Genomic DNA, 27,431 nt, shown 5'->3' on the forward strand with positions numbered 1-27,431 from the left:
TTGCCTACCACTGACGTCAAGCTCACAGGTCTATAATTCCCTGGATTATCCCTGCTACCCTTTTTAAACAAAGGGACAACATTAGCAATTCTCCAGTCCTCCGGGACCTCACCCGTGCTCAAGGATGCTGCAAAGATATCTGTTAAGGCCCCAGTTATTTCGTCCCTCGCTTCCCTCAGTAACCTGGGATAGATCCCATCCGGACCTGGGGGCTTGTCCACCTTAATGCCTTTTAGAATACCCAAAACTTCCCCTTCCTTATGCCGACTTGACCTAGAGTATTTAAACATCCATCCCTGGTCTCAACATCCGTCATGCCCCTCTCCTTGGTGAATACCGATGCAAAGTACTCATTAAGAATCTCACCCATTTCCTCTGACTCCATGCATAAATTCCCTCTTTTGTTTTTGAGTGGGCCAATCCTTTCTCTCGTTACCCTCTTGCGCCTTATATACAAATAAAAGGCTTTGGGATTTTCCTTAACCCTGTTAGCCAAAGATATTTCATGATCCCTTTTAGCCCTCATTATTACGCATTTGAGATTTGTCCTACTTTCCCGATATTCCTCCAAAGCTTCATTAGTTTTAAGTCGCCTAGATCTTATGTATGCTTCCTTTTTCATCTTAGCTAGTCTCACAATTCCACCCGTCATCCATGGTTCCCTAATCTTGCCATTTCTATCCCTCATTTTCACAGGGACATGTCTGTCTTGCACTTTAATCAACCTTTCCTTAAAAGACTCCCACATTTCAAATGTGGATTTACCCTTAAACAGCTGCTCCCAATTCACATTCCCTAGCTCCTGCCGAATTTTGTTATACTTGGCCTTTCCCCAATTTAGCACTCTTCCTTTAGGACCACTCTCGTCTTTGTCCATGAGTATTCTAAAACTTACGGAATTGTGATCGCTATTCCCAAAGTAATCACCGACTGAAACTTCAACCACCTGGCCGGGATCATTCCCCAATACCAGGTCCAGTATGGCCCCTTCCCGAGTTGGACTATTTACACCTTGCTCTAAACAACTCTCCTGGATGCTCCTTAGAAATTCTGCTCCATCTACGCCTCCAACACTACATGAGTCCCATTCAATGTTGGGGAAGTTAAAATCTCCCATCACGACCACCCTATTGCTCCTACATTTTTCTATAATCTGTCTACATATTTGTACCTCTACTTCACGCTCGCTTTTGGGAGGCCTGTAGTAAAGTCCCAACAATGCTACTGCACCCTTCCTATTTCTTAGCTCTACCCATATTGCCTCAGTGCTTGAATCCTCCATCGTGCCCTCCTTAATCACAGCTGTGATATCATCTCTGACCAGTAATGCAACTCCTCCACCTCTTTTACCTCCCTCTGTATCTCTCCTGAAGCATCTATACCCTGGGATATTTAGTTGCCAGTCTTGCCCTTCCCTCAACCAAGTCTCAGTAATACCAATAACATCATATTTCCAGGTACTAATCCAAGCACTAAATTCATCTGTCTTACCTGCTACACTTCTCACATTGAAACAAATGCACCTCAGACCACCTGTCCCTTTGCGTTCATCATCTCTTCCCTGTCTACTCTTCCCCTTAGTCACATTGAGTTTATTATCTAGTACCTTACTGGCTTTAGTTGCTGCCTCTTTACTGACCTCTAACTTCCTAATCTGGTTCCCATCCCCCTGCCACATTAGTTTAAATTAGTTTATTAAGGTACATACCAGCCATAATCTACTTGGGTGGTAGAACAAGCTCGAGGGATTGTCTGGTCTATTCATGCTTGTATGTTCCGATTAATGAAACATTGGGAGTAAATATTTGCTTTACAAATGCACGACCGCCTCCATCCAAATCTTTCGGCAGTTTTAAAATAAAATCTTACAACTGGCTGAAACACGCACAGAACCCATGACCTTAGAGTGCATTAACATTACAGCCAGTTTTTGTGGTGCTTTTGATTTTGATCCGATGGCAAACCTGTGGAGTGTAAATGTTTCATAAAACTGTTGTTATGTTTTCTTTGGAAATGTGCTTACATGTGTTGTTATTTGCTGCTTCCAGAATCAATTGGCCTCATGTGGCTGCTTCTAATATTTGCAATACTGAGTTTTGTCGGCCTGATTTTTATCTTTTCCATTGTACCTGAGACAAAAGGTCTGTCTCTAGAGGTGATATCTGAGCAGCTGAACAAGGGGTAAGTCGAAATCCAGTATTAATTTGGTATTGGGGCAAGCCAATCAGATACGGTCGTGGCCAGCATTATGTAGTGGGTAGAAATGTTATCTAGGATTTGTGTACTACTAGTTAGGTTGTGCATTTTGATCCTTTCTTACTCTCTTTGTCATTATTAACTTCACTTTCTTGGCTGGTCTAGCCACTTCATTCAAAGGGCCATTGAAAATTAGTGTCAAAAAGGCCTTTATCCTTGTTAAATGAAACAGGGTCAAACTACAATGTTTCATTCTTTTCTTTGCCTAAAACCTTACCTTTGAAGACCAGCCAATCAAAGTCTAAATTTCACTTGCGCAAGTGCCAGTTTAATCATGTACGGAAAGATAATGAAAGCAGAAAATGCAGGAAGGCCTATTATTAAGTTAAGTTTGATATGTATTTATTGGAGCTTCCACTTCAAAACCTATTAGCAATAGTCACCAAGTGACGAGAATGCTGTAGAATTTGTTCATTGCATCATTGCATCAATTTGAATAATGTTTCATGTCCCAACTGAACTTTGTGTATAATTTGTCTGCAGATTAGGGCAGCACGGTAGCATTGTGGATAGCACAATTGCTTCACAGCTCCAGGGTCCCAGGTTCGATTCCGGCTTGGGTCACTGTCTGTGCGGAGTCTGTACATCCTCCCCATGTGTGCGTGGGTTTCCTCCGGGTGCTCCGGTTTCCTCCCACAGTCCAAAGATGTGCAGGTTAGGTGGATTGGCCATGATAAATTGCCCTTAGTGTCCAAAATTGCCCTTAGTGTTGGGTGGGGTTACTGGGTTGTGGGGATAGGGTGGAGGTGTTGACCTTGGGTAGGGTGCTCTTTCCAAGAGCCGGTGCAGACTCGATGGGCCGAATGGCCTCCTTCTGCACTGTAAATTCTATGATAATCTATGATTTACATTGGGTAGCACAGGGCCTGTCAGGTGCAGTTAAGCACACTGCAACCAATAAAATGGACAATGCATGGCTAATATGTTTCAGCACAGCATACACCCAACATCACAGTGGGGAGGCTAAGCATTTTTATACAGGTCCGAGTGAGATCCCACATTTGATCTTTGTGCTAGGATATTTGATCTCTGCTGGACCATGTGTAATGCAACCAGCCTTTGTTTCCTTCAGTTACAGAGAATAAAATTCAACCAAGTTTTTTATTCCTGATCCCTGCTGGTGTCCAGCACTGACGACTCTTTATTCTGAAAATACGCTGATGTCTTCAGGATAGAAGGGGAAAAATTGACATCAAAACATCTGATTCATACCGTTTCCAGACTTGACAATATCGCAATGCTCTGTTGACTTATCCCTCTGAAAAGTTTAGCTCACCTGAAACTCTGCTGACTGCATTCCCTCCTTCACCAAGTTCTGCTCAGTTATCAACTCTGACTTTGTTTTTTAAAATAATAATCTTTATTGTCACAAGTAGGTTTACATTAACACTGCAATGAAGTTCTGTGAAAAGCCCCTAGTCGCCACACTCCGACGCCTGTTTGGGTACACGGAGGGAGAATTCTGAATCTCCAATTCACCTGACAAGCACGTCTTTCAGGACTTGTGGGAGGAAACTGGAGCACCCGGAGGAAACCCACGCACACACGGGGAGAACGTGCAGACTCCGCACAGACAGTGACCCAAGCCAGGAATCAAACCTGGGATCCTGACGCTGCGAAGCAACAGTGCTAACCACTGTGCTACCGTGCCACCCATGTTGTCCCCCTTCACCAAATGTTGCCAAGAACAATTATAAATAGGCAAGAAATGCAGACCCTCCCAGCAACGCTTACATCCCATGAATGAATTAATAAATAGATTAAAAAGCCGAGGCACATGCAATGGAACATTATCAGAAGGATGTGGAAGCTTTGGAGAGAGTGTAAAAATGGTTCACCAGGACGTTGCCTGGTCTCAAGGGTGTTGGCTATGAAGAGGGGTGAAATAAACCAGGATTGTTTTCACTGGACAGACGGAGGCTGAGGGGAGACCTGATAGAGGTTTACAAAATTATGAGAGGCATAGACAGGGTGGATAGTCAGAGGCTTTTTCCAAGGGTGGAAGTGCCAATTACAAGGGTGCGCAGGTTCAAGGTGAGAGGGGAAAAGTTTAAGGGAGATGTGTTTAAGGAAAGTCCCAAGGCTTTTTACACATACATAAAAAGCAAGAGGGTAGCCAGGGAAAGGGTTGGCCCACTGAAGGATAGGCAAGGGAATCTGTGTGTGGAGCCAGAGGAAATGAGGTACTAAATTAATACTTTGCATCAGTATTCACCAAAGAGAAGGAATTGGTGGATGTTGAGTCTGGAGAAGGGTGTGTAGATAGCATGGGTCACATTGAGATCCAAAAAGATGAGGTGTTGGACGTCTTGAAAAATATTATGGTAGATAAGTCCCCAGGGCCGGATGGGATCTACCCCAGAATACTGAAGGAGGCTCGATAGGAAAGTGCTGAGGCCTTGACAGAAATCTTTGGATCCTCACTGTCTTCAGGTGATGTACTGGAGGACTGGAGAACAGCCAATGTTGTTCCTTTGTTTAAGAATGGTAGCAAGGATAATCCAGGGAACTACAGGCCTTACATCAGTGGTAGGGAAATTACTGGAGAGAATTCTTCGAGACAGGATCTACTCCCATTTGGAAGCAAATGGACGTATTAGTGAGAGGCAGCATGGTTTTGTGAAGGGCAAGTCGTGTCTCACTAACTTGATAGAGTTTTTCGAACAGGTCACAAAGATGATTGATGCAAATAGGGCAATGGATGTTGTTTATACGGACTTCAGTAAGGCCTTTGACAAGGTCCCTCATGGTAGACTGGTACAAAAGGTGAAGTCACACGGGATCAGGGATGACCTGGCAAGGTGGATACAGAACTGGCTAGGTCATAGAAGGCAGGGAGTAGCAATGGAAGGGTGTTTTTCTAATTGGAGGTCTGTGACTATTGGTGTTCCGCAGGAATCAGTGCTGGGACCTTTGCTGTTCGTAGTATATGTAATTGATTTGGAGGAAAATGTAACTGGTCTGATTAGTAAGTTTGCAGACGACACAAAGGTTGGTGGAATTGCGGATAGCGATGCGGACTGTCAGAGGATATAGCAGGATTTTGATCATTTGGAGATTTGGGCGGAGAGATGGCAGGTGGAGTTTAATCCGGACAAATGTGAGGTAATGCATTTTGGAAGGCCTAATGCAGGTAGGGAATATACAGTGAATGGTACAACTCTCAAGAGTATTGAAAGTCAGAGAGATCTAGGTGCACAGGTCCACAGGTCTCTGAAAGGGACAACAGGTGGAGACGGTAGTCAAGATGGCATACGGCATGCTTGCCTTCATTGGCCGGGACATTGAGTATAAGAAATGGCAAGTCATGTTGCAGCTGTATAGAACCTTAGTTCAGCCATACTTGGAGTATAGTGTTCAATTCTGGTCGCCACACTACCAGAAGGATGTGAGGCTTTAGAGAGGGTGCAGAAGACATTTACCAGGATGTTGCCTGGTATGGAGGGCATTATCTATGAGGAGCGGTTGAATAAACTCGGTTTGTTCTCACTGAAACGATGGAGGTTGAGAGGTGACCTGATCGAGGTCTACAAAATTATGAGGGGCATAGACAGAGTGGATAGTCAGAAGCTTTTCCCCAGGGTAGAGGGGTCAATTACTAGGGGGCATAGGTTTAAGGTGCGAGGGGCAAGGTTTAGAGTAGATGTACGAGGCAAGTTTTTTACACAGAGGCTAGTGGGTGCCTGGAACTCGCTACCGGAGGAGGTGGTGGAAGCAGGGACGATAGTGACATTTAAGGGGCATCTTGACAAATACATGAATAGGATGTGAATAGAGGGATACGGACCCAGGAAATGTAGAAGATTTTAGTTTAGACGGGCAGCATGGTCTTGGAGGGCCAAAGGGCCTGTTCCTGTGCTGTACTTTTCTTTGTTCTTTGTTCTTTGTTATGTGCCGGGTAAGGTTTTAACGCAGAGAGTGGTGGGTGCCTGGAACAAGCTGCCAGAGGATGTGGTGGAAGCAGGCACATTAGCAACATTTAAGAGACATCTGGATGGGTACATGAATAGAGAGGAAATAGAGGGATAAGGGCGGAAGGTTTTGTTTTTAGTTAGGGCATCATGATCAGCACAGGCTTGGAGGGCCGAAGGGCCTGTTCCTGTCCTGTACCTTTCTTTGTTCTTTGTTCTTTGCTCTTTATGGAATAATTCTGAATCAGATTTACCGGAATAGTTGGGGAGATCATTCAGAGAAAACAAGGATTTGATAAGGAAGGTGAAGATTTCAAAATCAAATTAAGGTACACAGGAAGCTAATAAATATTTTTTTTGAGATTTTAAGTAGAAGGGGATAAAAGTGGTGACATTTTGGAAAAGTTGAAGTTTCTGAACGGTGGGAACGGGGAAATCATAAAGAATAGGCTTGAGAATGCAATCCTGAACTGACTTTCCAATTCCATATCATCTCTATTACAGCCCTGGGAGCCAAGAATGGATGGTTTTGCTTTTCCCAGCTTTGTGCTGATGGACGGTATAGCCCCAGATTTTTTCAGAACTGTAAATTTGCCAGAGAGTGGCAAATACATTGTTTGTGTGTAGTTTGGACGAAGTTACGGCACAGTACAGGAGCAACTCCTCAACAATCCCTACTCGATGGCTCATCCAGGACTTCATGCTGAACAGGGAATTAGAATGCATATCTGAAATAGAGTTATGTCATTGGTATAATTGTATAAGCTGCCAGCTTGCTTACAAAAAGTGTTACATAAGGTTATTTGTTTTGTTTTGGTCGGCCACATATCTGAAGCAGGTGGGCGCCCAGCTCTGTGTCCAGAATTCCTGCTCGTCTGATAGAGAGTGCACAGCGCCCTTCTATTGGGATACCCCAATGATCTAAGGCCAGAGAGGTGCTATGTTGACAAACCCAAAGCTTCGGGGTCATCAAAAGTTCTTAACATTGCTGCCGTTTAACCAGCTAAAGTTGCACAGCTTACCAAGATGGTGCACTGGTAGACTTCCTAATGATTGTCCAGCTAAGGCCATCTTATAACTTAGGGAAATTACTTGCAGTTATTTGCAGTCTTAGTTTCTGGTATTCACTTGGACGTATTTAGGAAAGGTACTAAATTATTTGGAAATAGTAGACACAAATAAAGTTTAAAAGGTTTCAAATCAAGGTCCTGCAGAAGGCAAGTTCCCCAAAAGTACGTCTAGCATCTTGAAGAGTAGTGTGAGTAACTATTATGGTGAACAGCACGCTCCTCCGGAGACTCAATGCTTGTTCAGTTTAGCAGCCCAGTTTCTCAGATGAGAAGACTGATACATCACTGAGCTGCCATTAGTGTCACTCCTTGATCAATTGATTGGAGTGGCTTCAGGTTGTTGTGCTTCAATGCTCATGGCATTTGAAGCAAAACTTTGGACATGGTTTTCACAGCCAAAGCTTTTAAAAAAATTAATTTAGAGTACCCGGGGCGAGATTCTCTGTTTCTCGACCCAGATTTCCTAATCGCCGACCGAGCAGCGGATCCCTTTTTACGGTGAAATCGGAGGCGGAGCCTGTTTGACGCAGGTTTCACATGCTCCTCCCCCTCCGCAACAGCGTCATTGTGGTGCGCGCTGTGCGCCATTGGGACGGCCTCAGCACGTCAACTGAAGGCCCCCTCCCAGTGCTCCGCCCCCGATGGGCCGAGTTCACGACGGCGCAGTTCACTTCTAGTCCCAGCCATATGGGAACCCGGCGTGGACGCTGCGCTGCTGGCCAGGGGGGCTTCCGCAAGGGCTTGGGGGACTGGTAGGGGTGGCAAGGAGGTGTCCATGGGCGCACTATCTGGCAGGTTGGGTCTGGGCACGACCGGCACCGTGTTTTATGGTGCAACCATAGAATCTGGCCCCCAATTATTTTTTTTCCAATTAAGGGGCATTTTACCATGGCCAATCCACCAACCCTGCACATCTTTGGGATGTGGGGGTGAGACCCACGCAGACATGGGGAGAATGTGCGAACTCCACACGAACAATGACCCAGGGTCGGGATCAAACCCGGGTCCTCAGTGCTGTGAGGCGGCAGTGCTAACCACTGTGCCACCATGCCACCCTTCCACAGACAAAGCTGAGGGGTGACTTAATTAAGGTGTACAAAATTATGAGGGGAAGAGTTAGAGTGGACAGGATAAAAATGTTTCCCTTGGTGGAGAATTCTAGAGCCTGGGGTCATAGATTCAAGATAAGTGGCAGAAGGTGTAGAGGGGACATGAGGAAGAACTTTGTTATGCAGAGGGTAGTGGGTGCCTGGAATTCGCTGCCCAAGTTAATGGTTGAGGCAGAGACCCTAAACTCTTTTAAAAACTACCTGGATCTGCACCTTAAGTGCTGTAAGATTAAAGACTATGGATTGGGAAGGTGGGATTATAAGGGCACCTGGATGTCCTCGGACTGGTATGGACAAGATGGGCCGAATGGCCTCCTTTTGTGCTGTGACTTTTCTATAATCCTATGAAATGACAAGTGATTTGAATACAGCATTTTAACAGTTGTACTCTCACTAGAAAAATTGTACTAGCATTCAACAACATGCTTCTCTGGTACGCGTTAGTTTGCCCATGGTTATTTTCAGCTGAGAATGGGTCCATGATAATATGGTTTCAGCCTGGCTTACTTTGAGCAAATGTAATCTTTTGAAACTGGTTGACTTGTCTTGATGCCCAGCATATGCTCGTTAACATAATTAAAGAAATAGATTTGTCGTTGAAAAGCAAATTAAATTCTAACCAGCATGAAATGTTAACAATCTTCCAGGAACAACGTATCTAATCTGTGCTGTCGACCTGAACGTATGAAACGTATAAAGGAATTGATTCCTACACTGGTTCGGAAACGCATTGACGGTGAGAGCTCCATCTGGGCAACTGGCATCCAATACTATACACAAGGCTTGGAAAATTCTTTTGCCGACTCGACTTTGTAACTTGCATTCCAAAAGAAAGATGACTGTTTTGAAGTGATATCGCACTGATGTTTTACAAATTCTGTTTTTATTCAAAAATCGCATTGATCTTCATTCTCTGGATACAATGGTCTACCAATATAGCTTGGTAATACTTATTGGCACATGATTGTTTGTAAATGTGCTTCGGTGCATCTTATTACCCATCATCATGCTGAACAATCTCCAAACCAAACTATCCACACTGCCAAAGTTTCTAGTGTGGAATTTCATGCCCTCACACGGCTTCCATTGTTGGTCGGTGGTGGAGAAAATGAATGTTTGTGGAAGGGGTACCAGTCAAGCGGGCTGCTTTGTCCTGGATGGTGTCGAGCTTCTTCAGTGTTGTTGAAGCTGCATTCATCCAGGCAAGGGGAGAGTATTCCATCACACCCGCGACTTGTACCTTGTGTGACGACACTCTGGGCAAATGCGCAGTCAATTCCAGCCCCACTCGTCCCTGAGTCACAAGTGAATTAACCAATAATTCTTCTAAAACTTCCCAAAGTCTTTGGCCCTTGGCAGTGCAATAATTACAGTCACCAGGTTTAAATACAATTATCTTTTATTTAACGAGAACTATAATAATAATAATCTTTATTAGTGTCACAAGTTGGCTTACATTAACACTGCAATGAAGTTACTGTGAAAATCCCCTAGTTGCCACATTCCAGCATCTGTTCGGGTACACGGAGGGAGAATTTAGAATGTCCAATTCATCTAACAGCACGTCTTTCAGGACTTGTGGGAGGAAACCAGAGCACCCGGAGGAAACCCACGCAGACAGAGGGAGAATGTGCAGACTCCATACAGACAGTGACCCCAGCCGGGAATCGAACCTGGTCCCTGACGTGTGAAGTAACAGTGCTAACCACTGTGCATGCCACCCTAATGTATACAAGAAACCGGGCAAAACCAATCTGGGCAAATACTGCCTATCGGTCTACTCTTCATCAGTAAAATGATGGAAGGGGTCATCTGATCCATTGATTGGGGAGTCGCTTAGCTCTGACTATTACTTGCAGCTTATAAAGTAGCTCTGTGTTGCCGCTTCACCCACCTCATTTTTCAGGTACTTCTCCTGGCATGCCCTCCAATATTCTTCATTGAGCCAGGGGTGATCCTCTGGCTTGGTGGTAATGGTGGAGTGGGGGATATGCCAGTTACAGATTATGGTTGAGTCCAATTCTGCTGGCCCACAGTGCCCCATGGATGCCCAGTCTTCACTTGCTAGATCTGTTCTGAATCTATCCCATTTAGCACGATGGTACTGTCACATAACAAGATGGAGGGTGTCCTCAATGTGAAGGTAGGACTTTGGCTCCACAAAGACTGTGAGGTGGTCACTCCTAACAATATTGTCATGGACAGATGCATCTGTTGCAGGCAGGTTGGTAAGGATGAGGTTGTATATGTTTTTCCCTCTTGTTGGTTTCATCACCACCTGCCGCAGACTCAGTTTGGCCACTATGTCATTTAGGAGCCGGCCAGCTCGGTCAGTAGTCATCAGATCCTGACATTGAAGTCCCCCCCCCCCTCCCAGAGTACATTCTGGCCCTTGCCACCCTTAGTGCTTCCTCCAAGTGGTGTTCAACATGGAGGAGTACAGATTCATCAGCTATAGGGATGCAGGATGTAGTAATCAGCAGGAGGTGTCCTTGCCCATGTTTGACCTGATGCCATGAGACGTCATGGGGTCCAGAGGCAATGTTGAGGATTCTGGATTACTCGTCTTGTGAGATTTGTGCTTTTAGCTCACAACCACACACTTCTTTATTTACATGTATACATTGCAAACATGTCTTTGTGTTCCTGGTGGGCTTTCTTAGTCTGCTCTGATGTAAAATGGTACCATTCTCTTCTCCAGTACTGTCCTACATGCTCACTAATGCACAACAGAGAAGGCCAGGGACTGCAAAAATAGTAAAAAGACAGAGTTAAAGGCCTTGCATCTGAATCCACATAATATTCACCACAAAACAGATGAATTGATGGCTCAAATAGAAATACATATGATCTGATAGCCATACAGAAACATGGCTGAAAGATGCCCAAGGTTGGGAGCCAAATATTCAAGGGTGCAGGACCGGAAGCTAGGAAAGGTGGAGGGGTATCTCTGTTAATTAAGAATGATATTAGTACGATTGAAAGAGATGATCTTAGTTCCTCTTTTAGAGAAGGCCTGCCGAATTAAGTGCCACTCATGCATTTAACTGGACAGCGGCAGACTATCCCCAGGATCAAGGACTCGGGAGGTTGATGTCCAGATTGCCATCGGAGTGGTGCTGGGTTCTGTCAGTAATACAGCCACCCATGGTCTAGTATTGTTACTAGATCCTAGGTTTGTGTGCATTTTACCCCAGCTCGATCCTTGAACAGTGGGTCACCTTGAAGGACAAACTGTTTCAGGTACAGGCTAAATAAATCCCAACAAGGATAAAAGGTGGAGGAATCAAAAGGTTCCTTGAATGACAAGGGAGATGGAGAATGTGATGAAATGTCATGATGATGTGATGTGTGAATGTATTTCATCGGTGGGTTAGGCATATGTTGAACTTCTTCAAAAAGGATCTTTGCTAAGCTAAGACACTGGGTGGAATTTTTCAAAAGAATGATGGACTGGATTCTCTGTTCAGTGACGCCCGGATCCTGTTTCCCGATGAGATGAAGAATCAGGCTTCGGTGGAAAACCGGGAAGGGCACCAACCCGATTACTCTACATGTCTTAATGACCCATTTGCATTTAATTAGCGGGCATGGCGCTCTATGCTCCAGGCCACTGTGATTCTCTTGTCCCCGGGGCCGGGAATCACGTGGACGAGGATCACTTGTGCTCTCTACCAGCATCCCCCTGGTATGGTGGACCTTGCGGTGGGCCAACGGGGTAACTTCTTCGGGGAGATTCTCCCAGAGTTCACCCGAAGGCCACCCAATCCCCCCGCAATGACCTACCTGCCCACCCCTCCTCTACCAGACCCCTCCTTCGGGACCCTCTTAGTAGGGACAACCCCCTCGAAACCACCCAGCCCCCCCCCCCCTCCCCCCCACTTCGGGACCGCATGAATTTGAAGAAATTCCCCAGCGACCCCATAAACAGGGAGACCCCCCCGGAAGCCCCTAACTGAAGGATTCCCCCACAGGGACCCCTTAACTAGAGGGACCCCCACATGGACACCCCTGCCACAAACCAAACCCCCCCTACCGCTGCCCCAGAAAAGAGACCCCTGCCAGGATGCTAGAGAGCAGTCCAGACTGGAAGGGTGAAAATATTTACAGCTGTAACATTTACCTGGAGGCTCCAGTGTCCATTTCTCAAAGGAGAACAGCTGGGACATGTGTTTCAACCCCACTGATCCATTAACTGCAAACCATTCAAAACTTTCTTGCAGTGGGCTGTGATTGACAGCTTCCACAAACCAGCTGATGCTTTGATTCATTCATCTCCCTTCATGGATCAGTGACCCTAAGTGATGAAACCTCATGCTAACAAACATTGGTCACATCAAAGAGAGGTAAGTTCATAGCAATCACACGCATGAGTGATTGGAATGCACTTAGTGCTTGGAATGCACCGTGCTGCTGACATCACAGGGGAGGCGCTGAAAAACCGCAGCATGTCTGACTCCCCCTCACCTGTCCCTGGCAGTGGGCATGGCAGGGTGGTACCATGCCACCTGTGACACCTGGAAGACACCAGGCCCGGTCGCACCAGAGGACAAACGCAAGGGATACCCTGGTTACAGGGTGGGACACGCAGCAGGCCACCTCCACTTCTGATGTACCACCTAGAAGGAGTGTTGGAGCCTGTAAGGTTAGAAAGTTGGACACTAGTTACGTTGACATGGGTACAGCATATAGGATAGTATTAGGGTTTAGGGCACAATTATCATAGAATCCCTACAATGCAGAAGGAGGGCATTCGGCCCATTGAGTCTGCACTGACCCCTGGATACAGCAGCCTACCTAGGCTCATTCTCCCACTCCATTCCATAACCCAGTTACTCCACCTAACCTTTTTGGATTCAAAGTGTTATGGGCGAGGCGTTTTCAGAACCCCAAAATGTATAATGGAGTTCAACCAACCTCTCCCTTTAATGGATTTGTTGCTTTTCCTAGCACACGGTTTTTTCCCTCGGTGTGGGATTACAATTATGGACACGTGGGTTTTTAAACACAAAACACTGTTTATTCCATGAACGCAACTTAACATTTTAAATAAACATTGGCTCTCTTAACATCCCTTACTTCAAAGATAACTCAGAAAATATTGCAACAGTAAATAATTCCCTAAAATGTTCCTTCAAACTTCCAAGAGACTTAACACCTTTAAACAAAACTACATCAGGTTAAAGGCTTTACTTTAAATCACCCAAATGATCCAGAGATAGTCTTTCATGGCAGAGATCCAGCTCACTGCAAAACACAGACACACACCCAGCTCTTTTCCTCCAAACTGCAAACTGCAAAATGGCTGATCTGAGCTCAGCCCCACCACTGTTTTCTTAAAGGTACATTGCTTAAACATCCATGTCTTAAAGGTACTCTCACATGACACCTCCCCAAGAAAAAAAATAAACCATCAACTTCAAGATGGTTTCATTTTTCACTTTCGCACCATCCACTAAGAAATGCACACAATAAATATACCTTTTCGTTTTTAAAAAAAAAACACATGCAAACAGGTGTAATAATATAGTCCATTTTTCTTTGTTCTTCTTCCTCCAACCGAAATCCTTCTCGATTGACAGTCTCTTTGAACAAAGTCTCTGCACGATCCATCCATTCCTCTACTCCTCAGCATTTCTCTTCAGAATCAGATAATTTAGTTCAATCTGACCACAGAGCCCCTTGTAATTCTCCAATTCAGGAACATTGGTGATCACAGCTTTCAGGCAGTCAAATGCCTGTTGAAAGTCCGCTGTCCATTGAATTTTTTTAGGTTTAATCACGCCACAAAACCTTTGCACAAATGTTCGATCAAATCCACTCATGCTAAGAAATCGCATTATTTCCCTTTGTCTTGAGGATATCAGAAACTCCGCAAGGCAAGTGATTCGGGCTTCTCCAAATTCACTTTCGGCTCGGTTCATCACCAAACCCACCTCCTGAAGTCGATCAAAGAACTCCATATGTTGTTTTAGAACATAGAACATAGAACATAGAAAAATACAGCACAGAACAGGCCCTTCGGCCCACGATGTTGTGCCGAACCTTTGTCCTAGATTAATCATAGATTAACATTGAATTTACAGTGCAGAAGGAGGCCATTCGGCCCTTTGAGTCTGCACCGGCTCTTGGAAAGAGCACCCTACCCAAACTCAACACTTCCACCCAACACCAAGGGCAATTTGGACATTAAGGGCAATTTATCATTGGCCAATTCACCTAACCCGCACATCTTTGGACTGTGGGAGGAAACCGGAGCACCCGGAGGAAACCCACGCACACACGGGGAGGATGTGCAGACTCCGCACAGACAGTGACCCAAGCCGGAATCGAACCTGGGACCCTGGAGCTGTGAAGCAATTGTGCTATCCACAATGCTACCGTGCTGCCCTTGAGAACAAATAAATCTACACTATCATTTTACTGTAATCCATATACCTATCCAATAGCTGCTTGAAGGTCCCTAATGTTTACGACTCAACTACTTCCACAGGCAGTGCATTCCATGCCCCCACTACTCTCTGGGTAAAGAACCTACCTCTGATATCCCTCCTATATCTTCCACCTTTCACCTTAAATTTATGTCCCCTTGTAATGGTTTGTTCCACCCGGGGAAAAAGTCTCTGACTGTCTACTCTATCTATTCCCCTGATCATCTTATAAACCTCTATCAAGTCGCCCCTCATTCTTCTCTGTTCTAATGAGAAAAGGCCTAGCACCCTCAACCTTTCCTCGTAAGACCTACTCTCCATTCCAGGCAACATCCTGGTAAATCTTCTTTGCACCTTTTCCAAAGCTTCCACATCCTTCCTAAAATGAGGCGACCAGAACTGTACACAGTACTCCAAATGTGGCCTTACCAAAGTTTTGTACAGCTGCATCATCACCTCACGGCTCTTAAATTCAATCCCTCTGTTAATGAACGCGAGCACACCATAGGCCTTCTTCACAGCTCTATCCACTTGAGTGGCAACTTTCAAAGATGTATGAACATAGACCCCAAGATCTCTCTGCTCCTCCACATTGCCAAGAACTCTACCGTTAACCCTGTATTCCGCATTCATATTTGTCCTTCCAAAATGGACAACCTCACACTTTTCAGGGTTAAACTCCATCTGCCACTTCTCAGCCCAGCTCTGCATCCTATCTATGTCTCTTTGCAGCCGACAACAGCCCTCCTTACTATCCACAACTCCACCAATCTTCGTATCGTCTGCAAATTTACTGACCCACCCTTCAACTCCCTCATCCAAGTCATTAATGAAAATCACAAACAGCAGAGGACCCAGAACTGATTCCTGTGGTACGCCACTGGTAACTGGGATCCAGGCTGAATATTTGCCATCCACCACCACTCTCTGACTTCTATCGGTTAGCCAGTTCGTTATCCAGCTGGCCAAATTTCCCACTATCCCATGCCTCCTTACTTTCTGCATAAGCCTACCATGGGGAACTTTATCAAATGCCTTACTAAAATCCATGTACACTACATCCACTGCTTTACCTTCATCCACATGCTTGGTCACCTCCTCAAAGAATTCAATAAGATTTGTAAGGCAAGACCTACCCCTCACAAATCCGTGCTGACTATCCCTAATGTTTTAAATGTTTTTTCCATGTCTGGAAGTTGGAAATAAAAGCAGATTGTCCCACTTTCTCAATGCAATCCTTCAATGGTGGGTCAGGATAAGAGTCCGTTCTTGCAACTGCATTCCCCTTTCGATAGTCCACACACAACTGTTGAGTACCGTCTGGTCTAGGTACCATCACTATGGGTGAGCTCCATTGGCTGCAATCCACTTCAATTATGTCATTCTTCAGCATACGCTCACTCTCTCTGTTAACCTGTGCCAATTTTAAAGAATTAAGTCTATATGGATGTTGTTTGATAGGAACAGCATTTCCCACATCTACATCATGTATGGCCATTTTAGTACTTCCCAATTTATCTCTACAACCTTTCCCATGTGATATCAATAACTCTTTCAGGTCAGTTCGTTTTTTCTCTGGAAGGTAACTTAACAATTCATCCCAATTTTTAAGAACATCCTCATTTTCCAATTTAATTTGAGGTATGTCAAATTCACAGTCATCTGGATTTGGTTAATCACTTTGAGTTAGAATCATTAAAACCACCTTTTTCTCTCCTTCCCATTCAGAGTACCTTTTCATAGATTTCATAGAATTTACAGTGCAGAAGGAGGCCATTCGACCCATCAAGTCTGCACTGGCTCTTGGAAAGAGCACCCTACCCAAAGTCCACACCTCCACCCTATCCCCAAAACCCAGTAACCCCACCCAACACTAAGGGCAATTGTTTGGACACTAAGGGCAATTTATCATGGCCAATCCACCTAACCTGCACATCTTTGGACTGTGGGAGGAAACCGGAGCACCTGGAGGAAACCCACGCACACACGGGGAGGATGTGCAGACTCCGCACAGACAGTGACCCAAGCCGGAATCGAACCTGGGACCCTGGAGCTGTGAAGCAATGTGCTATCCACAATGCTTCCGTGCTGCCCAATTTAAGCATATTCACATGACACACTCGGTGAGTCTTCCTTTTATCTGGTGTTTTTACCACATAATTCACCTCACTTAATTTCCTTTCAATCTGATATGGTCCACAAAACCTAGCTTTTAAAGGCTCCCCTACCACTGGTAACAACACTAAAACCTTATCCCCACTGGCGAAACTACGAACTTTGGATTTCTTCTCCGCTACACGTTTCATCACATTTTGTGCAACTTTAAAATGTTGTCTAGCCAAGTCACCTGCTCTATTTAATCGTTCCCTAAAATTTGACACGTAATCCAGTGGTGTAATTTCCGATTTCTCACCCACCAATTTTTCCTTAATCAATTTAAGTGGTCCTCTTACTTCATGACCAAAAATTAGTTCAAAAGGACTAAATTTGGTAGACGCATTAGGTGCATCCCTAATTGCAAACAATACGAATGGGATTCCTTTATCCCAATCCTCTGGATAATCTTGACAATACGCCCTCAACATTGTCTTTAATGTCTGATGCCACCTTTCTAACACTCCCTGCGATTCTGGGTGGTACGCAGTTGATTTAAATTGTTTTATTCCTAAGCTATCCATAACTTCTTTGAATAACTTTGAAGTAAAGTTCGTTCCTTGATACGATTGAATTTCTGTGGGTAGTCCATATCTAGTAAAGAATTTAAGTAACTCCTCCACAATCCTTTTAGCTGTAATATTACGTACTGGAATGGCCTCTGGAAACCCAGTAGACACATCCATTACAGTCAAAAGATATTGATTCCCATGTTTTGTTTTAGGAAGCGGTCCTACACAATCGATTATGACCCTCGTAAAAGGTTCCTCAAATGCTGGAATGGGTATTAAGGGGTCTGGTTTTATCACTGCTTGAGGTTTCCCTATCACTTGACATGTGTGACATGATTGACAAAATTTAACTACATCTTTATGTAGTCCAGGCCAATAAAAATGTTTCTGGATTTTAGTTTCAGTTTTCCTTATTCCCAAATGACCTCCCACTGGTACCTCATGTGCAACTCCTCCTTTCTATACCCTACCGGCAATACTACTTGATGAACTTCTGCCCACTTTTCATCTGCCTGCATATGTACAGGTCTCCATTTTCTGATCAAGACATCATTTTTACTGTAATAACACTCTGGTATACTCTCAGATTCCTCTTCCGCATATGCTTTCTGATATATCCGTTTTATTTCTACACCTTTCTGTTGTAACTCCGCCAATTTTCCTGAACTAAAAATACCCGCCTCATCCTCCACCTGTTCTTGTTCTTTTTTAAACATCTGATCAAAAATCGTTTCTGATAATTGCACTTCAACTTCATCTTCACTCTTTGATTTCTCCTCTTGTCTTAACCTTTGACTTTGCGACCTTGTTACTACACAATCCGGAAAAATCCCAAGATATTCGTCCTTCAACACTTCAGTTGACTGATTTTCCAATGGCCTATCAACCACAGTAGGCATCACTCCCACCTGCAATCCAGCTATATCATTACCCAAGATAAACTGTATTCCTGGACAAGATAGTTTATCTATTACTCCTACTACCACTTCACCACTCTTCACTGGACTTTCCAACCTTACCTTGTATAATGGAACGCTACTCCTCTCACCCTGAATTCCACATATCACCACCTTTTCTGGCAACATTCTTCCCAAACTACATAATTCCTCATCTCTTACCATTAAAGATTGACTAGCCCCTGTATCTCTTAAAATTGTGACGTCTTTATCTGCTCCTCCTGATACGCATGAGTAAACTTTACCCACACAAGTAAATTCTTTAAAGACATCTGGCACCTTCTTAACAATTACTTCTTGAACAGGCTGTACAATCGTTTGCACCTCCTTTGCTTCCCTTGGGCTTTCCTTTACCACTCTAACAAATCCCACTGTTTTATCCTGTTTTACCACATCAGCCTTCCCAGTGCTTTTCTTCAACCACCAACACTGTGACTTTACATGGCCTAGTTTATTACAGTGAAAACATTTGAAACTTTTCATTTATTTTCCACCGTCCTGGATTTCTTTTTTAATCTGAGGTATACTCTCTTTATTGTCTCCCATCAGATCACCTTTACCTTTACCACTTGAGTATTTCTCATGTCCCCAGTTTCTATCCCTCACCGGCTGAAACTGATGTCGGAAACCAATCTTTGATATATGAACTAATTCATAATCATCTGCCATTTCCGCTGCTAATCTCGCAGTTTTAACCCTCTGTTCTTCCACATGAGTTCTCGCTACATCAGGAATTGAATTTTTAAACTCCTCCAAAAGTATAATTTCTCTGAGAGCTTCATACGTTTGGTCTATTTCAAAGCCCTCATCCACCTATCAAAATTACTCTGTTTGAGCATTTCAAGCTCCATGTATGTTTGACCAAATTCTTTCCTAAAATTTCTCAACCTTTGTCTGTAAGCTTCAGGCACTAGCTCATATGCACTTAAGATGGATTTCTTCACCTCCTCATACGTTCCAGATACCTCCTCCGGTAGTGATGCAAACACTACACTAGCTCTACCTACCAGCTTTGTTTGAATCAGTAACACCCACATGTCCTGTGGCATTTCATTTGTTTAGCTACCTTCTCAAATGAAATGAAAAAGGCTTCCACTTTCTTCTCGTCAAACCTTGGCAATGCTTGGACATATTTAAATCGATTCCCACCAAGCCTTCGACTATGACGCTGTTTCTCACTATCCTCATCACTATCATCCAACTGTACGTTTCCCTTTACGTCTGCCAATTTTAACTGATTGTCATGTTTCATGGCCATTTTATGAAGTTCAAACTCCCTCTCTTTATCTTTTTCCCTGATCTGTATCTCCCTTTCTTTTTCTTGTTGTTCTGCTCGGGCTATTCTTTCTTTTCTCCTTTCTTCTCTTTCGTTTTCTTTTTCCTCTCTCTCTCTTTCTCTTTCTTTTTCCTCTCTCTCTCTTTCTCTTTCTTTTTCCTCTCTCTCACTCTCGTATTCAAGCCGCTTTAATTCTTTCTCATGTTCCATTTGCTCAATTTGCAACTGAGTTTTTGCCATTTCCAATGAGTCAAACTTTATCTCAGGCAACTTTAAATGCTTAACCACCGCCATAATTACCTCATCTTTTTGCATTTTGTCAGGTAATGTTAACTGCAATGTTCTTGCCAAATCTAACAGTCTGTTTTTCGTTTCTGTCCGTAAAGTACTACGTGTAACATTCTCCACCCCGAAAAACTTCTGAGCCTCTGAAACAGCCATTGTTCACAACACTCTCCCCACTTAAACTAAAATACCACACCGGAAAAGCAACAATCCTTCACTGTCTTTAAGTTCACAAAAGCCAATCCAATAGAGAGACTTTAATCCCCCTCGAGCCCCCAATTGTTATGGGCGAGGTGTTTTCAGAACCCCAAAATGTATCATGGAGTTCAACCAACCTCTCCCTTTAATGGAATTGTTGCTTTTCCTAGCACAAGGCTTTTTCCCTAGGTGTGGGATTACAATTATGGACACGTGGGTTTTTAAACACAAAACAATGTTTATCCCATGAACTCAACTTAACATCTTAAATAAACATTGGATCTCTTAACACCCCTTACTTCAAAGATAACTCAGAAACTATTGCAACAGTAAATAATTCCCTAAAATGTTCCTTCAAACTTCCAAGAGACTTAACACCTTGAAACAAAATCACATCAGGTTAAAGGCTTTACTTTAAATCACCTAAATGATCCAGAGATGGTCTTTTATGGCAGAGATCCAGCTCACTGCAAAACACAGACACACACCCAGCTCTTTTCCTCCAAACTACAAAACTTTACTGCAAAATGGCTGATCTGAGCTCAGCCCCACCCACTCTCTGACATCACTGTTTTCTTAAAGGTACATTGCTTAAACATCCATGTCTTAAAGGTACTCTCACATGACAAATGTGACAATTTAGCATGGCCAGTCCTAAACTGCACACCTTTGGACTGTGGGAGGAAACTGGAGCACCTGGAGGATATCCACACAGACATGGGGAGAAAGTACAAACTCCACATCGGAATTGAACCTGGGTCCCTGGCGCTGTGAGGCAGCAGTGCTAACCATTGTGCCACTGTGCCGTTCATGTGCAGAGCACTGTCACAAATAAAAACCTATTCACTGACGTTTCGACCTGCCTCAGCCATCTATCCTCAGGGTGTGAAGGATGTGCTTGGCTGGGTGCCTGTTGGGTGTGGGTGTGGAGTGGGGAGGGGTGTTGACTCGAGGGTGAGGGGTTGTGGGGGGTGTGGGACGCCGGCGATGTGCGGTGGATGGCATGGGCCAGGGCCCACAGGGCAGTGGGGGATGCCCCAGTGACAGCCCTTGGAGGAGGCAGGGGCCTGGCCCAGAGATACGGGGACGCTGTGTGGTAAGGCTAACCTATCCCCGCCCCCCTCCCCTGCCCGCTACTGCCTCACCCCAGCCCCACCCTGGGTCCCGGAAGGACTGTGGGTCTGTGTGCTGGAATGGCTAAGACCCGGGCAGACAGTGGTATGTGTCACCAGGATGGGAGTCAGGCTTTGTCAGACGATGCAGAGCACCAGAACTCATCGCGGAGCAGGCCGTCATCATCCTCCACCCCATGGACCAGACCGGCTGATGCTGCCTACACCTTGTGTTGCAGCTGGTGGGACGCTCGGAGCGGAGTGGGTTTGCTGGAAGGCGGGACTGTAGGTTGGGACGGGACGGTTGAGCTGCCAGTGGCTAGGCCCCCTAGTTGTCGAACCTGGAGGTGATTAGATTGTCCCGTGCACAGTGACCCTGGCACACAAACCCTCCTTTGCCTTCCCGGGCCCCATGTCCTGCCCATCCTGGCCCTCCTCCACATCTTCCTCATTGGACGAGTCACGCCATTCCTCCACCTCCTTCTCCAGTAGGTCACCCCTCTGCTGCCCGATGTTGTGGAGGACGCAGCAAGCTACCACGATGTGGGAGACCCTCCCAGGGCTGCACTGGAGGGCCCCTTTAGCATGGCGATGCACCGCTCGCTGATGACGAGCCACGTCGCTGAACGGGCATCATTATAATAACACTTCTCTGCATCGGTCTGAAGCCTTCGGATAGGCGTCATCAGGCACGACCGCAGCAGATAACCCCTGTCGCCCAAAAGCCAACCCCTCACCTGGGGGATGCCTCAAAGGTGTTGGGTACTGTCCTGACATCTGTCAGTCATTACCCAGTCATAACAAAAACCCAAAATGGGGTCTGGTGCATGTCAGGTCAATTTCTTGAAGCGAGCTTGGTCTGGTCGGAGGTTATTTCCGTAGATGGGAGGGTAGTCAGGTGGTGGGTAGTAGTCACGTCAGGTCAGGGGATGATCTTGAGGTCAGGTATGGGACCAACGTGTGTGATTGGGTGTGGTGAGTCAGTTTTGGAGCTACTCTGAGTTAGACTATGATTTTAGTCTGCTTATTATATCCTTGGTAACAATTCAGGAAAGTTTCCCATATGTGTATTGGGAGGGGAGGGCTGATGCCTGGTGCGGGGGGTGGGGGGAGGGGGTGGGGGGTGGTGGCGGGGAGTGCACTGTTACTTGTGTGGGGACATGTGTGGGCTGGAATGCCCCCAATACTTCCATGGTGGTGGGTGGAGGGATGTGTGGAAGAGGAAAGTGCACCAACACTTCTGTGATGGGGTTAGGGATGGGAAAGTGCTCCCAATACATCCATGGTGTTAGGGGAGGGTGGGAATTTGGTGGGAGGGGGCTGTGCCCCGATATTTCCGTGGGCCCAAAATCCCGAGAGAGTCTGTGACATCTAGTCGGCAAAGTATGAATATTCAGTGAGGGGGGAATTATGTGGCTGGGAAGGCCTTTAATGATATTTAAATGTATGGGCGGGAGCTTAGTTACATCACCTGTGAGGGATGGGGAAAATCAGGAAATACTATCTTGCTGGCAAAAATCCCGTTTCCTGACCCTCTCGGGATTTTGGTAGGCAAAGTAGGGGCTGCTGGGAGGTTGGGGGGGGGGGGGGGGCGGGAGGTGATGGGTGGGGATCCTGAAGGGAATGTCCTGTAAGGGGACCTGGGGGGGTGCCTGATGAGGAGGCCCCCAGGGACCCCAAAGCAGGGTGTCCTCACTTGGCCATGTGTATGTGGGGTGACATTGCTCATATGGAGGGGGGGGGGGGGTTCTGGGGGACCTTCACTTAGAGATTGGGCCATCTTTTCAAAATGGCAGCCCAAATTCTGAGTTCAGCTCCCCATTGCTGAAAATAAATTCTAAGGGCAGGATTTACTGACCCCACCATTGTCAACGGTATTTCCCGGTGATTGCACCCCTTGCCGCTAGGAGACCTGGCGCCGGCGTGGGACCGGAATATCGCATCAGCATGAACAGCTGGTAGATCGCACCCAAAGCATGGGCTAAACCGGAGATAAACATGACTAAGTGTCGTTTGATAGTGGTGGGGGACTCAACACATTGCAAAACCTGCCACAAATTGGCAGCATGGTGACGCAGTGGTTAGCACTGCTGCCTCGCCGCCAAGGACCTGGGTTCGATCCTGGCTCTGGGTCACTGTCCATGGGTGTTTGCACTTTCTTCCCATATCAGCATTGGTCTCCCCCAAAAAAGATGTGAATTGGCCACGCTAAATTGTCCCTTAATTGGAAAAAAAATAATTGGGTACTCTAAATTTAAATTTTAAAAACCCGCCACAAATGAACATAGAAATGTTTCCGTTAAATTCCGTCACACATGTCCGTTCTCTGACAATTCAGAGACTGAAGGATTTGGCCCTCATATTAGGTTGTTTTTCAGACAGGGGTGTCATGATATTCAGGTAAACATCATAGCACAAACATACATACATACTGATGGACAGATCAACGGACCGGTCAACACACACACACAACACCACAGCCAATCACAGACAAGAGCATACACAGTACAAAACAGGGAACATGACACTTTCGGGGGATTCTAGCAGGAGACAGCTCAGGGCACAGAGCTCATAGCAAGCCACTCAGACATCCACCATGTGTTGAGTGCCACTACAAGATAGTATTAGGAATAGGTCCACAGATTCTAGGGTTATGATCGAACCTCAGTAACCAGTTTACCACCATGGACACCGTCAACACCCCGCAGCCGCTACAAGTCGCTGGAAACCTCGGTGTTAATTGGAAGCTATTCAAACAGCGCTTCCAGCTCTTCCTGGAAGCCAACGAAAAGGAGAGCGCTTCGGACACCAGAAAGATCGCCATCCTCCTCTCCACGGCAGGTCAACACGCCATCCATGTCTACAACTCCCTGGTGTTCGCAGAAGGTGAGGACAAGACCAAGTACAAGACGGTCCTTCTCAAACTCGACCAACACTTCAACGTCGAGGTCAACGAGAGTTTCGAGAGGTATCTCTTCCAGCGGCGCCTGCAGGGTAAGGATGAGCCCTTTCAATCCTTCCTTACGCATCTCCGTATCCTCGCGCAGTCCTGTGGTTACGACACCACCTCCGATTCAATGATTCGGGACCAGATCGTTTTTGGGGTTACCTCAGGCACCCTACGCCAGCAGCTCTTAAAAATTAAAGGCCTCACCCTAGCCTCCGCAATCGAAGCCTGTGTCCTGCATGAAAACGCGACTAGCCGCTACTCCCAATTTTAGGCGGCCGAATCGGTGTGGCATGGGTCCTACGTGGCCAGATCAGCGAGGCAGGCGTCCTACGAGGCTGAACGGGTCCAGGCGATCGAGTTCCTCCCGGCCCGCGGCCCGCCCGAGGACGGACATTTTGCGCGCTTTTCGAGGCCTCCCGCTTGTGCACGCCAAAAATGACGTTGACGCAGAGGGACGTGATGCGCGGGCGCGCTCGATGCAAGACCGAACTGCGCATGCGCGGTGGCGCAACGAACGCCATGACGTCACGACGTGTGGCAACTGTGGAGCCGCACATTTAAAGCTGCAATGTCACGCGAGAACCCGACAATGCCTCCGCTGTGGCAAGATGGGCCACTATGCTGCCTGCTGTCGAGCAGCTCAACCTGCCAATGTTCCCCAATTCCGACAACCTCGCAGGGACGTGCGGACCATTCAGCCTCCTTACTACGAGTCGTGCCCAGTGACACAGACGACCGGGAAGCCTTCCGTGTTGCGGTCATTGATGGGAACCGGATGGCTCCAGCCAGGACCCACCAGCCGTTGCAAGTGAACACTGTCAATCCGGGTGATGAATGGTCAACCGATCACCGATAACATTCCGTCTGGACACTGGCGCCTCTGCCAACCTCATAGCATGGTCAGCCTTCTACGCCATAAAGATCAGACCACCAATTTGGCCATCCGTTGCAAGATGGTCAACTACAATGGGAACGTTACCCCGGCTATGGGATCCTGCCAGCTCCAGGTGACACACAACACACACACGGCCACACTCTCATTCGAGATAGTCGGATCATCAAAGGACTCCCTGCTAGGCGCACAGGCATGCAAGGTTCTCCACCTCGTGCAACGAGTCCACGCTCTGTCTCCAGAAGGCACATCTGACTTCCCGGATGCAGAATTCAGGGCACAGCTCCAATCGCTCCACGCCCACAACCAGGAGGCATTTAAGGGCATGGGAACACTGCCCTACACCTACAGAATTTGGCTCAAACCGGACGCCACCCCGGTCATTCACGCACCTCGCAGGGTCCCAGCGCCACTCAAAGACCACGTCAAGCAGCAGCTGCAGGATCTCCAGGACCAAGGGGTGCTATCCCGGGTCATGGAGCCCATGCCATGGGTCAGCTCCATGGTGTGTGTTAAGAAGCCCTCCAGCGCGCTCCAGATCTGCATTGATCCAAAAGATCTCAATAACAACATAATGAGGGAACACTATCCCATACCCAAACGGGAAGAGATCACGAGCGAAATGGCCCGGGCTAAAATCTTCACAAAAGTGGATGCCTTGAAGGGTTTTTGGCAGATCCAACTGGATCAGTCCAGCCGAAAGCTGTGCACCTTCAACACCCCTTTCGGCAGGTTCTGCTACAACCGAATGCCATTTGGCATCATCTCGGCATCCGAGGTCTTTCACAGGATCATGGAGCAGATGATGGAAGGCATCAAAGGGGTGCGCATCTACGTGGACGACGTCATCATCTGGTCCACCACACCACAGGAGCACATCAATCGGCTCCAACGCGTCTTTGCGCGCATACGGGAAAACGGCCTGCGCCTCAACCGAGCCAAGTGTTCTTTCGGCCAAACCAAGCTGAAGTTCCTGGGGGAGCACATTTCCCGGTCAGGGGTCCGTCCGGATGCAGACAAGGTGAGCGCCATTACAGCCATGCCGCAGCCGGCAGACAAGAAAGCAGTGCTACGCTTCCTAGGCATGGTCAACTTCCTGGGGAAGTTCATTCCCAATCTTGCCTCCCACACGACGGCTCTGCGCCACCTCGTCAAGAAGTCCACGGAGTTCCAGTGGCTGCCCACACACCAGAAGGAGCTCAAAATTAAGCTCACCACAGCCCTGGTATTGGCGTTTTTCGACACATCTCGTGACACTAAAATCTCGACTGATGCCAGCCAGTCCGGCATTAGGGCGGTACTCCTACAGCGGGATGACACTGTGTCATGGGCCCCGGTCGCCTATGCCTCGCAGGCCATGACCCCCACAGAACAGCGTACGCGCAGATCGAAAAGGAGTGCCTGGGTTTGCTGACCGGAATAGACAAGTTCCATGACTACGTGTATGGTCTCCCCCAGTTTACCGTTGAGACTGACCATCGCCCCCTGGTCAGCATCATAAATAAGGACCTGAACGAGATGACCCCTCGCCTCCAGCGCATCCTACTTAAACTCAGGAGGTATGACTTCCAACTGGCCTCCACCCCGGGAAAGGACCTTATCATTGCGGATGCCCTATCTTGAGCAGTGAGCACACCGCCCGATTCGGAGGGGTTCGTCTGTCAGGTCAATGCGCAGGTGGCTTTCACATCGGCAAATCTGCCAGCTGACGACTCCAGTCTGGCCCGTATTTGCCAGAAGACTGCGGCTGACCCCCTTCTACAACGGGTGATGCGCCACATGACGGGAGGGTGGCACAAAGGACAGTGCCCGCAGTTCTACAATGTCCGAGACGACTTGGCCGTCATTGATGGTGTCCTTCTAAAGCTGGACCGGATTGTGATTCCGCACAGCATGCACAAGCTGGTCCTCGACCAACTACACGATGGCCATCTAGGGGTTGAGAAGTGCAGACGGAGGGCCCGAGAGGCGGTATACTGGCCAGGCATCAGTGATGACATTGCCAATATGGTGCTCAACTGTCCCACCTGCCAAAGGTTTCAACCGGCGCAACCTCCTGAGACGCTTCAGCCCCATGAGCTGGTGACGTCCCCCTGGGCGAAGGTGGGTGTGGACCTTTTTCACGCACTTGGCAGGGACTATGTAACCGTCATTGATTACTTTTCAAACTGTCCAGAGGTCATGCGCCTGCACGATTTGACATCGTCCGCTGTCATAAGGGCCTGCAAAGACACCTTCGCTCGCCACGGCATTCCGATTACTGTCATGTCGGACAATGGGCCCTGTTTTGCCTGCCAGGAATGGTCGTCCTTTGCTGCT

General features: G+C 46.8%; 1 protein-coding gene across 4 annotated transcripts in view; it reads left to right on the top strand.

The window, feature by feature from the left end:
* slc2a12 (solute carrier family 2 member 12) overlaps positions 1-27,431 on the top strand; it is a 162,000-nt gene that overhangs the window by 130,119 nt on the left and 4,450 nt on the right. For 3 of the 4 annotated variants that reach the window (XM_072499721.1, XM_072499722.1, XM_072499724.1), the window contains exons 5-6: positions 2,049-2,181; positions 8,994-9,321. In XM_072499721.1, the coding sequence (XP_072355822.1) occupies positions 2,049-2,181; positions 8,994-9,162 (302 nt within the window). In that variant the 3' untranslated portion in view covers positions 9,163-9,321. Of the gene's footprint in view, positions 1-2,048; positions 2,182-8,993; positions 9,322-27,431 lie in introns of those variants that run through there. The other variant, XM_072499725.1, reaches the window with a different exon arrangement.

This window comes from Scyliorhinus torazame, chromosome 4, assembly GCF_047496885.1.
Source record: "Scyliorhinus torazame isolate Kashiwa2021f chromosome 4, sScyTor2.1, whole genome shotgun sequence".
In the NCBI taxonomy this organism is placed as follows: domain Eukaryota; kingdom Metazoa; phylum Chordata; class Chondrichthyes; order Carcharhiniformes; family Scyliorhinidae; genus Scyliorhinus; species Scyliorhinus torazame.